The sequence below is a fragment of the Artibeus jamaicensis genome, unplaced genomic scaffold (assembly GCF_021234435.1).
Source record: "Artibeus jamaicensis isolate MK-2021 breed Jamaican fruit bat unplaced genomic scaffold, CSHL_Jam_final contig_354, whole genome shotgun sequence".
Classification (NCBI taxonomy): Eukaryota; Metazoa; Chordata; class Mammalia; order Chiroptera; family Phyllostomidae; genus Artibeus; species Artibeus jamaicensis.
In genome coordinates, this window is record NW_026521803.1 from 35,409,992 (window position 1) to 35,424,306 (window position 14,315).

The window sequence follows — 14,315 nt, forward strand, 5'->3', positions numbered from 1 at the left end:
AGGAAAAGAGTATGGGGGAGGTAGAGGAGGGTAAAGGGGTGTCTTGGGGTGGTGAGTGCACAATACAATACACAGATAATGTATTATGGAATTGTACACCCAGTGAGGGGATTGGCCAAAGAACATACGTGCATAACCCACAGAAACAACAGTGTAGTGATGGCCAGAGGGAAGGGTGGAGGCTGGGTGGAGGTGGGCAAAGGGGATAAAATGGGGACATCTGTAATAGTGTCAACAATAAAAAGAAAGTAAAAAAATAATAAATAAATAGAATCATACCTCTGGAACATATATCATTTTCTTAACCAATCTTACCCCAATACATTCAATTAAAAAAAGTACTTCCAGCCAAGATGGAGGCATAGGTACATACACTTTGGCTCCTCGCACAACCGAAAGAAGGACAACAACAAATTTAAAAACTAAAAACAACCAGAACTGCCAGAAAATGGAACTGTGTGGAAGTCTGACAACCAAGGAATCAAAGAAGAAACATTCATTCAGACTTGTAGTAGGGGCAGAGATGGGCAGCCGGGGTGGAGAAGACATGTGCCAAGGTGGTGGCTGGAGGACAGGGCTGGTGAGGCAGCAGCTGGCAGAGTAGGTAGTCCCACATTTGCATGTGGATAAACCAGGAGGAACAACTAGGAAGGGAGACAGACTGTGCAACCCAGAGTTCCAGCATGGGGAAAGAAAGCCTCAGAACTTCTGGCTGTGAAACTGTGGGGATTGTGGCAGTGGGACAAACTCACAGCCTCACAGAAGAGTTCATTTGGGGAGATCCACAAGGTCCTAGAACATACACAAACCCACCTACCCAGGAATCAGCACCAGAAGGGCCCAATTTGCGTATTGGGGGAAGTGACTGAAAGCCAGAACAAGTGCCACTGTTCCCTCTCAGACCCCTCCCCCACATACAGCGACACAACACAGTGACGTGGGTTGCCCTGCCCCAGTGAATACCTAAGGCTCTTCCCCTTACAATGTTACAGGTGTGCTGAGACAAAGAAATGTCCAAATGAAAGAACAAATCAAAACTTCAGAAAAAAAAAAAAACTAAGTGATGAAGAGATACAAAACACTGGTAATCAGAATGCTCACAGAATTGGATGAGTATGGTTGCAAAATAGAGGAAAAAGTAAACACAATGCAAAGGAAAATAAAGAAAAATATACAGGGAACCAACAGTGAAGAGAAGGAAACTGGGACTCAAATCAATGATTTGGAGCAGAAGGAAGAAATAAACATTTAACTAGAACAGAATGAAGAAACAAGAATTCCAAAAAATGAGAGGTTTAGGGACCTCTGGGACAACATTAAATGTTCTAACATCTGAATCAACGGGGTGCCAGAAGAAGAGGAAGACCAAGAAATTGAAAATCTATTTGGAAAAATAATGAAAGAGAACTTTCCTAATCTGGCAAAGGAAATAGACTTCCAGGAAATCCAGGAAGCTCAGAGTCCCAAAGAAATTGGGCCCAAGGAAGCACACACCAAAGCACATCATAATTACATTACTGAAAACTAAAGATAAGGAGAGAATCTTTTTTTTTGTAAAGATTTATTTATTTTCTTTTAAAGAAGAGAAGGGAGTGAGGGAGAGAGAGAGAGAGAAAAAAAACATCAATGTGTAGTTGCCTCTCACATAGTCCCCATGGGGACCTGGCCCACAACCCAGGCATGTGCCCTGACTGGGAATCGAATCTGTGACCCTTTGGTTCGCAGTCCGCACTCAAACTGAGCTATGTTAGCCAGGGCTAAGGAGAGAATCTTAAAAGCAGCAAGAGAAAAGGAGTGAGTTACTCACAAAGGAGTTTCCATAAAGCCTGTCAGCTGATTTCTTAACAGAAATCTTACAGGCAAGAAGGGACTGGATAGAAGTATTCAAAGTTATGAAAGGCAAGGACTACAGCCAAGATTATCTAGCAAAGCTTTAATTTAGAATGGAAGGGCAGATAAAGAGTTTCCCAGATAAGGTCAAGTTAAAGGAGTTCATCATTACCAAGCCTTGATTATATGAAATGTTAAAGGGACTTATCTAAAAAAAGAGGAAGATCAAAACTATGAGCAATAAAATGACAACAAGCACAACTATCAGCAACTGAACCTGAAAAACAAAAACAAACTAAACAAACAACTAGAACAGGAACAGAATCACAAAAATGGAAATCACATGGAGGTTATCAGTGGAGAAGGGGTGGGAGGAGAATGGGTGAAAAGTTTCAGGGAATAAGAAGCATAAACAGTAGGTACAAAATAGACAGGAGGACGTTAAGAATAATATAGGATGGAGAAGCCAAAGAACTTGTATGTATGACCCATGGGCATGAACTAAGGGTCAGGGGAAATCCTGGTGGGAGGGGGTTGCAGGGCAGAGGGGAATAAAGGGGAGAAAAAAATTGGACAACTGTAATAGCATAATCAATAAAATATACTTTAGAAAAAATAAGGCAGTCCACTCTGCAAGAGCTTGTACTAAATGCATTTTCCTTGTAGTGAACTTAATGTAGAGGGGGGTTTTTTTGTTTGTTTTTTTAAAGATTTTATATATGTATTTTCAGAGAGGGGGAAGGGAGGAAGAAAGGGAGAGACATGTCAACCTGTGGTTGCCCTCGCACATCCCCTGCTGGAGATCTGGCCCACAACCCAGGCATGTGCCCTGACTGGGAATTGAACCAGTGACCCTTTGGATCACAGGCCTGAGCTCAATCCCCTGAGCCACACCAACCAGGGCTCAATGTGGTTTTAAAACAATGTTTTGACAAGACTACCATGTAAACAGGACCTCTCCTATTGTCTTCTTTGACTGCAAGTAGTAAAAGATGTGTGGAGTAAAAGAACTTTTTGCTTTTCTGAAACACTGAGAAATTCCTAAATCAACAGTTTTTCTAAATCTTGGATTTAATTGCTTCCTAATGTATACCTAAGGAACTCAGGGAACTGAGTTTGCTTCAGTTCACATTCAAGGCACAAGAATGAATTCTTTATTCATTCACTGTCAACATCTAACCTCTGTCATCACTTTCTAAAACTTCTGAAAAGGAAGAGAGAGTCTTCCTGTTGAAGTCCAATTCCTTGACCCGATTTTGGGCCCCTGCCTCGTTTGCCTTCTGAGGACCCCCAGCTTTCCTGTGCTTATAACAATTTATTCTCCATTACTTTCTTTCCTTCAGTATTTTGTGCTCTAGTCTCTTTTTTTTTTTCTCAAATGTCCCCCTCCCCCCAAAAAAAATATGTTCTAGCTTTCTTCTTTTTCTTCACTTCTAAAAAGAGTTGCTATCATTCAGCATCTGTTTCTTACCTCCTCTTTCAGGCCCAGCATTTTACAGTCTGGTTCCACCCACACCTATTGACTAACCCTGCTCTTACTAATGTCACTATGGAGGTCTTTGTGATGAAATCCAACGGACACTTCTCAGGTCTTAATTTGTTCTCACTACCGAATTTGACACGCTGCTGACCACCCTCTTCCCTCCCTTTCTTCCCCTGAGTTCTGAAATGCTATACTCTCTTATTTTTCTTTTTAGCATTCCAATGACTCCCCTTGAAGTCTTCTTTCTGGATTCCCCTTTCTCTGCCCATCTAGCTCAGCATTCTGGCCTAGGCTATTTTATGTTTTCATTCAGTGTCTCAGAATTTGTTTACCGTTGCTCTATGCTGAAGACTTCCAGGTCTCTCTCCAGCCTTGCTATCTCTCCTGGGCTCCACATCCCTACTTCCTCCTGCATCTGGACATCTTTGCCTCAAAGTCCACAAACTCAGTTTATCTCAGAGTGAACTCATGTCTCTGTCCCCTCAACCCTGACACCAAATAGGAGTCTCTTATTTTTATTCCTTTTCTCTTTCAACAATATCAACTCATACACAGAATCTCAAGCCAGAAACCAGGAAATCAACTTGGACTCTTTCTATTTCCTCTTCCCCATCATCAGCTACAAGAGCCAGGTGGGTTATACCTTTTAAACACCTACTTACATCTCTTCATCTCTTAATCCCCACAGCTAATACCCTAGTTGGGACCGTCACCAACTTCAACAGCCTTCATTTTGGCCTTCTCCCATCTATTTTTCATCCTCGCCAGAGTGACTACTCTGCAACCTAAATCTGACCACATTACACTCTTATTTAAAACTCCTTGTTAGTTCCCTATGACAATTGGAGGAAACTCCAGATCCCTGAGTAGGCATACCAGCCCCTGTACGGACTTACTCCTGCTTACCTCCAGCCTCATCTCCCATCACTCCACCCATTCATTCTATGCTCCAGACATGCAGAACTCCCTCCAGCTCCCTAAACACATCAGGCTAGCCCTTCAGTCTACAACACTTTTTCCCTCACTCAGCGACCTTGAACTCAATTGCAGGTCTTAGCTTAGATGTCCTTGCCTTAGGAAGTCTTCTCTGTTCTCCTACATCAGAATCCCCTTGGACTAGTCCTCCCAGTGCATGTAGAACATAGATATCACTGCTGATTTGTCAGTGTCCCCCCCCCATGTTAGAATGCAAGTCCCACAAGAGCAGGGGTGGCATACAGTGGGCAGCCAGTAAATATCTGTGAATAAATTAATGAGTACTCTTCTTTTATATGATACTGCTTCTGCCCATGATACTCTGCAAGTTCACAGATGGCATTGGGAAAAAAGCATTTGAGTTGGCCCGCCATTTTGGAGCAGTATTTCATATTTCATGTTATCAAGTTCTCACCAATGGCATTTTACTCCTAAGCTGTGATACCACAGGTATGTGTTTAAAGAGAATCTTGAATTGGGCTTACGTCTCATCCAAAACTTCAGATTATCACCAGTGAAGCAAAAGATACGACATGACGACCGCTAGGCACTAGAACAGGGACCCCGTTTTACCAGTTGGCTCTCATTGCTCCCGGTGATCTGCTCCAGTCAGGGAGCTCTGCTTACCATTCGGCTCAGACATTGTCCTTTTTGCCGGGTCTGTGCCTTCACACACTGTCCTACCGGGAATGCCTGCTTGCATCTGTCTCTGTCCAGGTCGTCTTTTCCTTCCAGAGACCTCAGATCTCGAATCACCTGCCCTGCAGTGTCCCCAGCCGTTCTTTTCTCCCCCTTTCCTGAACTCTGGCTGCGTCATCGGTTCCAGAACACATGGCAGCTTCTGGGCTGTGGTCTTGCACCGCTGCCTGTGTTGTCTGTGTCTCCTCCTGTGGCTCTTTCCTCGTGTCCATTGCGAACCCATAGGAGGTATTTTTCAAAGTCATTTTATGGGCTGCTGCCTATCTTTATAAAGCCTCCTAATTTCAGTCACTGTGAGGGAATGGGTTGTACGTATATGTGTACTTATGTCTGACATTCCTTTGTAGCCTCTCCTTTTTGAAAAGGGATATTCTTTTTTTTTAAAGATTTTATTGGTTTTATTTATTTATTTTTAGAAAGTGGGGAAGTGAGGGAGAAAGACAGGGAGAGAAACACCAGTGTGTGGTTGCCTCTTACATGGCCTCCACTGGGGACCTGGCCTGCAACTGAGGTACGTGCCCTGACTGGGAATCAAACTAGTGACCCTTTGGTTCACAGCCCTCGCTCAATCCACTGAGCTACACCAGCCAGGGCAGGGATATTCTTTTCTATAAATGTTTTGCTCCTTGACAGAAATATTTCCTGACATAATGTAAGCCAAAGAATGGATTTCTGTGCTAATCGGAAATGAGACATACACTTGATATGGATAAGACAGTGCTCACAACGGCTTGGTTAATGACAAAGTTTGCCTGCTTCCACCCAGAGCCAAAAATGTTACCCTGGAAACACATTGGCAAATCAGAGGGAGTGGTTTCCCCTTTTATGGGACTTTAATTATCAGTAAATTTGCATATAAATGGTCATTACTTGATATACTGCAAATTCTTAGATTGTTATTGATTTAAATTTACTTGTAAAGGAAAAAGCCAGAGGTCAACGTGTTATACTGCTGTGTTTACCCTTTTCCTTTCCCATTTCCTTATCTTTTTGGCAAATGAGAACATAAATAAAGTTACTTGAGATCCTTGAGACCTAGTAAGTAGTTCAACAATTTTCAGGGATGTTAGACACAGTTTTGCAAAGCAGTTAAGAATTAAAAAAGATTTTTTAATCTTATTTTCATGTTAGATTTTACTAGATTTTAAAGATTTGAGTGGATAAATCCTCATTTACCTTCATAATATCCATATAAAATTGAGTGAAAACAGATTTTATGATTATCTCAACTTTAATAAGAAACTGAAACTTTAATTTGCTCTATGTCTTATGTGGAAATTATATATTGCCTTGTGGTAGTTTATGTTTTTTAAAGTTATGTTTTGACATTCATGTTACATGAGTAACAAACTATGAAGATCAAGCATATATGAACAGAATTTAGTGTTAAAACTAAAACCACGTAGATTTTTTTCTTAATGTCTTTAATTGAATGCATTGCTGTGCCATGTGATAAATGGGTATGCTCAGTAAGCAATTGACGTAAGTGACTGCCATTTATGTGCCTTGCATTTCCGAACCAAGTTTCCTTTGATGAGGAGGCAGAGACAGGGGGTGTGGGGCAGAGCAGGACACAGCTCCGAGGCCTCCCCAGAGAGCCTTAGACTCCCAGCTGCAGCGCGAACTCTCCTTGGCGGGGGCATCGTGTCCCGTGTGTAGCTGGCACCAAAGGGCATGTGCTCTCCTTTTTTCTCTTCTGCCTCCTCCTCTACCTTCTTCCCAGAGGAATTGGGTGGAAGCAGAAGGAGTCAGCGCTGCTGAGTTCCCCCCTCCCTGACCAATTTTCCACCTAGAGCCTCTGCCTTGGGCTTCCATAGGCAGATTCCAGCAAGTCACTTCAAAGGGAAGGGTGCAGAATAGATAGATGATTGTGTCGGAGGAGAGAGGGAGGGAAATTCACAGAGATAAGTGGGCTTTTCTTTCGTAAGCCATAGCAGCCCAGGAGCCTGTGTTCTGCCTCCTTAGTCAGTCCATGCGATATGTACAAATGCATTCCTATATGATATGGACAAAGAGGCCCAAACTCAGAAGAGAGGAAGTCTGGAGCAGGTCCTGGGAACAGGGTCTGAAGGACCCAGAGTCCTCTCTCCTAGACTGCTGGGAAGGGACTGGGGGCACCCAGCACTCCTTTCCCCCTGCTCTCTCAGAGCTGACCTCCAGCCGGGTGAGCAGTGCAGTGAATGGTCTTTGGCTTTGGAGCCAGACAGGCTTGGGTATTAATTCTAACTGCCATTGCTAGCTCTACCTTAACCTCTCTGAGTCTCAGTTTCCTCCTCTATAACAGGGAAATAATCTGTCCACTTTGGAGAGCAGGTGTATGTACTAGAGATGATTTGTATAAAGGAGCTGTTGGGTAATAGACTGATGAACTGTCTTCAGTCTGTCCCTAGAGAATCCTTTGCCTAGAGTGGTGACTCGAGGGACAAGATGGCTTTGGGTGTTGGGAAGGGAGAGAGAGAAAAAAATTAAGTTCAGATTTTATGCAACTTCTATTATGTGCTATGTACCAGTTACCCATTGTTGCAATAATGCTGAGTAACAGACCACTCCAAAACTCATGGAATGCAACAGTAAGCATTTTTTTCTCACTTATCTGCATGACTCAGCTGATCTCGGCTGATCCCAGCAGGACTCACCAATGCATCCGTGGTTCAGTGGGCTTGATCATGTGTGTGTGGGTGGCTCTACTCCACATGTTTGCCATCTCTTCTGGGACCACTTGGGGGACCTAGACATGTTCTCATAGCAATGGCAAAGGGGCAAGCATAAGCAACAACATGCTTTCACATTCCATTGGTGAAAGCAGGTCATGTGACTGAGCCCAGCGACAGAGCGCAAAGGCACTCCAAGGTTACGTGGTAGGGTGCATGGGTAAGAGAAAGAGTGAATTGGGAGCTTTTTTTCCCTTTTGCTATCTACTTCATACCACATATTTTGGTGCACCTTTATCCTGCACCTTCTTGCAGGAAGCTCTTTCAATGGTAGGGCTAGGACAGGAACAAATTGGCAACAAACAGAAAATAAAGGTAGAAGTATTCCAAAATACTTTAATATTTTACACTATCTTCAAGTAACAAACCTCTGCCCAATTTGAGAGCAGCCATGTTTCTTTGCATTATGACCATTTGTGGACATGGCTAACCTGCTGGTGTAGATCATAGCAGGCAGGGACTCTGAGCCTTGCCTTCTTCACCTTATTGCTAACACTGTCACAGTACCTAACACGTAGTTGGCACTCAGTGCACATGGAATGCCACTGATCCCCACTCTAGTGTCTGATGGGCAGGTAGTGTCCACGAGGAGGCCCCTCCAGCCCCATCAGGTGACCACATGTGGCTCTACACTTATTTCAAAATAAGGCTTCATTTTTAACTTTTCTGCTTTTTTTCCCCATTGAAATAATCATCAAACATCCAACGTGCAAAAGCCCACATCCTTCACTTACAGAAAGTTAGCCGTCTGATTCAGATCTCAGTTATTCTGTGCCTATAAAATCCAAACAATGTGAATGCTCTGCTGAGGGTCCGCCAGTGACTAGAGAAGCAATTCAAAGGGTATAGCAAAAAGATCAAAAGATGTGCTTATCTGTGACTCCAACAGTGCCTCACATTTGTTGGTTTTTAACCTTACATTCTATGTCTAGGGCATGTTTTTTAAAAATCATAAGCAGTGCTCAAAAATATTGGGCAGTTTTGCCTTGATTCTCAGTGAGGGTGTTCAGAGATGCCTCCTGTTAGTGCGTGTGTCCCTCGTCAATGTGTTTGTTTGTGTCACCCTTCTCTGCCTGCCCCCTAATGGTCTGGTACACAGAGGGCTACTTGAACTGATTTACATGGATCTCAGTGGCTCTCACTTGTGCATCCTGAATTCAGAGAGGCGACCACATTGATGTCCTCGCCCTACTTTTCAAGACATTGTACTGACATAGATGTCTCAGCTGCTCTGATTGCATTGTCTGAAAAGGAAAACATTATAAGCCTTTGGAAGCAATTGTGATGGACATTTCATTGTGCTCTATATTACTTACTTAATTAAATTTCCTTCACATCGAGGTCTGTTTAAAATGAAATTGAGAAATATTTTTGCGTTCCGTTGGGCAGATAACTTTGTTTAGCTGGGTTAGTTCTGCGTACATGTGAAATGGCACCCCGTGAATCAATATCCAGTGCTTACGCTTCCCACGGATATGAAGCGGTGACACCCTTAGTCGGCAGATGTAGTCTCCTGTTATTCCTGATGAGCTGTCCCCGAACTTGTTTACCCTGCAGCTCCAGAAAGTCCTAGCGTTTTGTGCCTGCAGGTTGGCAGGCTGATTTACTTGGATGCTGAGCCTCGTGAACAAAATTGGTAACTCTTTTCATGGATTAGCAGGAGTCCTGGGACTCTTATTTACAAACTCTCTGTAGTCCGAGGGAGCTAGCTTCCTTTGGGGCATACAAAAGTCTTACTTGCATTGCCATGGGGCTAGAATTGCAAACTAGCCCCAGGGCAATGCAAAACAAATAGGGGGTTTGAAAACAAATAGGGTGAGTTGTCTAAGGATTCATCCCCAGTGAAGAGGTGAGATTCCCAGAGTCCTGTATTTTTGGAAGCAAGACACGGGGAAGTCCTTATCTCTCAGCTCCACCCACCCTGCTCCTGAAGAGAGCAAAACAGCCCCTCCTCATCTTATACCCTGGCTTTCCTCGAGACAGCCAGCCATTCCATCAAATTCAGCAGCAAGGGAACCTAGGGTGAGAGAGCCTTAACTGGAGAGTTGGCATTCCATGAGCATTGTTTAATATTTTGAAAAATAGTCCCAAAGACCTGCTTTATGTTGCATTGTTAATTGGCCTGTAAACATTTCAGAACTCATTAGAATCTTCAAGGTTTTCAAGTGTGTCTTTACCACTGTGTTAGTCCTTTCGGGCGGCTGTAACAAACCACCACAAACTCGGAGGCTTAAAACCAACAGGAATGTATTATTCGAGGTGCTAGAGGCTGGAAGTCCGAGATCAGGGGGACAACGTGGTCGGGTGAGAGCCCTCCTCCAGGTCACAGACTTTTCTCTGAGTCCTCACAGGGCCAAATGGGTTAGGGAGCTCTCCAGAGCCTCTTTCATAAGACACTAATCCTGTTCATAAAGGTTCCTGTCCCAAAGGCCCCACCTACCAATATCATCACCTTTGGAAGTTAGAATGTCCATATATGAATTGTGGGGTCATAGACATTCAGCCCATAGCAGTCTCTGTGCCTCAAATAATAGTATATTGCAAGGTGCATAAAGATGCTTAGAAGAAGCATTGTGAATGCTTGCTAATTTAGCATTATTATTAAATAACATTTGGTAACATCTCTGTATATAAGCAAGGCTTTGGCCTAAGTCACCAGCTCTCCCATAGTCTTTATGTCAAGGGTCCTGCCTGGTGGTTGAGAGCATGAGCATGGGTGTTAGATCCAGTTTGTGTCCCACTACATCACTCGCTGGCTACGAGACCTCGGGCCAGTGACTGACTTTGGAGAGCCTCAGTTTGCCTCCTCTGTAGAGTGGGGACAAGGCTGGTATCCGACACCATCAAGCTGGCGTGCAGATGGAGACACCACAAGCGCTGAGCGCTGCACCTGACACATTTATCTCTCATCTCCTCCGCACTACAGGCGACACCCTATTCCTCAGCCTGACTTCTGCATCATTTTCACTGGTGGAATTTGTGATGAGAGACGTTGCCAGGTTTCACATTGCTTCCCGGATAGGGTCCTTCCAAACTGGTGGAACACACAGCAGTATTGCTGACCACCCCACTTCCTCACCCCTGTGTCCTTTGAAGACCCTCCTAACAATTAAGGGCACGTTACTAAGCTGGTGTTTAGAGCACGGAAGCCTTCTGTGTGCACAGTAGGTCCTGACAGAATCCTTACTGACATGTTGGGACAGAGCCCGTTTTGTGACTGTGGTATGTGCTGAGTACAAACTTCACATTAGACAGAATTTTATGATTGTACATGTAAAAATTGCAGCCCAGCCAACAAGACTCAACTCATTCTATATCTCCATCACGATCGCAGGTTTGAGGGGGTCGTCACATCAAAAAGTTATTTTCCCAGACGTCCAGGCGGCCGTGAGGCTGAGAGTGCCGAGAATGACTTCCTCCTCAGCATCTTTCCCGGTTTCAGTGTGTGTGGGCCCTACCTCTTTGTCATGATCCCCAAATCCGTCTGTTGTGCTTTCACTGGGGTTCTCTTCTAATGCCCTGAAGGGTTTCTGCCTTAGGGAGGGAGGGAGGGAGAGAGAGAGGAAGGGAGGGAGAGAGGAAGGGAGGGAGAGAGGAAGGGAGGGAGAGAGGAAGGGAGGGAGAGAGGAAGGGAGGAATCCTACAGATACCCCACAGTTGCTTATTCTGAAGCAGCAACTTACTTGCTAATAGAAGACTTTGAAGCTGGCACCCTCTGCATTCTCAACACGCAAGTCAATTTAAATAGTCTCTAGAATCCTTTCCTGACCCCAAATTACTCCTAAGGATTAATTGTCCTAGTGGTTTCATGGCCACATTATTTCATATTCATTAGTGTTTTCATGAAAAATTGTAACACTAATTAGAGTGGCTTCCAGTTAATTCACTTGGTGATTCATTACTCTCCCTCTTGGTGTTCTGCATGTGGTCATCCTGGAGAAAGCATCCAAGGGGTAATTGCAGCTCTATTCCCTGAGTGATCGCCTAATGCCATTAGTTCTGATCCACAGGTGCATCCTGGGTGGCTCTGTGGGCCTGGTCACGGCTGCGCCCTGTTGCCGCCCTTTGGATGCAGGGAGAGAGGCCAGTCCTGCAGTGAGGACAGGCCCTCTGGGTCCCCTGGTGGCTCCGGTGCTGCACAGGGGAGGGAGCCTTTTATTTTTATTTTTATGTATTTTTGGTCAATGTATGGTTGCCTCTCATGAGTCCCCTGATGGCAACTGGCCTGTAACCCAGGCATGTGCCCTGACTGAGAATTGAACCGTGATTCTTTGGTTTGCAGGCCCACGCTCAATCCACAGAGCTATGCCAGCCAGGGCTGGGAGGAAGCCTTTTAAAGAGAAAAAACTGGGTGCAGAGCTTCTTGGTGGTAGATGAACATCACTTTAATCTCTTTTGGAACCTGAGGTAAGGACAGGATGGTGCCAAGAGAAACCTGTCCTGAGAACTTGTACCTGGAAGAGAACAAGACAAGCCAACTCTCTTCAGTTTTGGCAAATGTGTGGCCAGGGGCCGCCTAGACTCCGGAAGCCTGGGTCTCTCAGAATTCTAACACCGGTTCTTCTCATGGCCAGTTCACTGGACCTTACACCCATTCAGATTAAAGTATCATATTGGATGTGGAAAAACTGGGAACCTGTGCACTGTTGGTAGGAATGTGAAATGGTGAAGGTGCTATGAGAATATGGCAGTTCCTCAAAAATATTAAAAAAAGAATTTCCATGTGGTCCAGCAGTACCATTTCTGGGCATATATTTCATTTTTTTCTGGGTGTATTTTCAAATAATTGAAAGCAGGGTCTCAAAGAGATATTTGCACACCCATACCCATAGCAGCATTATTCACAGTGGTCAGAGGGTGGAAACAGCCCAAGTGTCCCTCAGTGGATGAATAAACAAAATGTGGTATAAACATAAAATGTGACATTAGTCAGCCTTAAACAGGAGGGAAATTCTGACACATTACAACATGGATGAACCTGGAAGACATTATGCTAAGAGAAATAAGCCAGTCACAAAAATATATGCATATACTCTGTGATTCTACTTATACGACGTAGCTAGAGTAGTCAAATTCCTAAAAACAAAAAGTAGAAAGGTGGTTTTTACCAGGGCCTGGGGAGAGAGTGGTTGTTCAGTGGATATGGCTACCTGTTTTACAAGACAAAAAAGCTCTGCATGTTGGTTGCACGACAACATGAATATATTTGACACTACTGAACTGCATACTTAAAATGGTGCAGATAGCCTTGGCTGGCTACTCAGTTGGTCAGTGTCTTCCCAATATGTCAAGGGTGTGGGTTTCATCCCCGGTCAGGGAATGCACAAGAATCAACCAATGAATGCATAGGTAAGAGAAATGGCAAATCTCTTTCTCTCTCTCCCCCTCCCCACCTCATCAATAAAAAAATATTTTAATGGTTAAGATGGTAAATCTTATGTGTATTTTATCACACTTTGTTTTATTTTATTTTTTAAAATTTATTTAATTATTGTTCAAGTACAGTTTTCTGTCTTTTACTCCCATCCCAGCCCCCCTCCAGTGCTCCTCCCCTCCCCTCCCATTTTCCCCACCCCCCACCTTGTTTTTGTCCATGCATCCTTTATACTTGTTCCTGTGAATCCTTCCCCTTTTCCCCTGAAATTCCCTCCCCTCTCTCCTCTGGTCACTGTTCCCCTGTTCTCTGTTTCAGTGTCTTTGTTTTTATTTTGCTTGCTTGTTTGTTTTGTTGTTTAGCTTCCTGTTAAAGGTGAGATCATATGGTATTTATCTTTCAATACCTGGCTTATTTTACTCAGCATAATGCTTTCCAGTTCCATCCATGCTGTTGCACAGGGTAGGAGCTCCTTCTCTCTTTCTGCTGCATATAATTCCATTGTGTAAATGTACCATAGTTTTGGGATCCATTCATTTACTGATGGGCACCTAGGTTGCTTCCAACTCTTGGCTATTGTAAATTGTTTTAAAAGATTATTTGTCACTAATGTTGTAATGCTTGCTTAATTAAAAAAACTGGAAAATAGAAAAAAGTCTTTATATCCTCAGTAGGAAAAGAAAAGTGGTAGTTTTGATCTCTCCTTTAAAAAAAATTATTCCTAGGTACTTGTTTTTCTGTGAATTTTTTTTTCTGTTGCATTTTCCAATCAGTTACTTTTGGTGTATAGGAAAGCTATAGGTTTTTAAAATGTGTTATTGTAAAAGAAAACATGCTTATGGGGAGTGCATGAAACATAAATGAATTGCTTAATTAATTCTTGAGAAGCAAACCAAATATTGCCAGTGCTCCAGACGTCTTCCACTTTCCCCTTTCTTATCAAAAAACCCTCCCTCAACCATAGAGGTAAGCGATACTCTGCCTTTTATGGTAATCACCTCTTGGCTTAGTTTCAAAGTTCTGAACACTGAAGTAAGTACCCCTAACCACTAGTTTAGTTTTGTCAGCTTTTTAAAACTTCATAAAAATGGATTCACTCTATGTCTATTTCTTTGTGCCTGGCTTTATTTTTCTCTTCATGATACTGCATGTAGTGGTGATTCACCCTTTCTCATAGCTATAGAGTATTACGTTCATGCTCTATAGCTATGAGACATGCCACAGTCTACTCATTTTCCTGTTG

The 14,315-nt window shown here is 43.5% G+C and overlaps 1 protein-coding gene across 4 annotated transcripts in view; it reads left to right on the plus strand.

Moving 5' to 3' along the window:
- ONECUT2 (one cut homeobox 2) overlaps positions 1–14,315 on the plus strand; it is a 44,853-nt gene that overhangs the window by 13,358 nt on the left and 17,180 nt on the right. Inside the window, exon 2 of one of the 4 annotated variants that reach the window (XM_053664228.1) lies at positions 11,981–12,889. The exons of the other annotated variants lie outside the window; for them this stretch is intronic. Within the exon in view, the coding sequence (XP_053520203.1) occupies positions 11,981–12,075 (95 nt within the window). The 3' untranslated portion in view covers positions 12,076–12,889. Of the gene's footprint in view, positions 1–11,980; positions 12,890–14,315 lie in introns of those variants that run through there. 4 annotated transcript variants of the gene reach the window in all.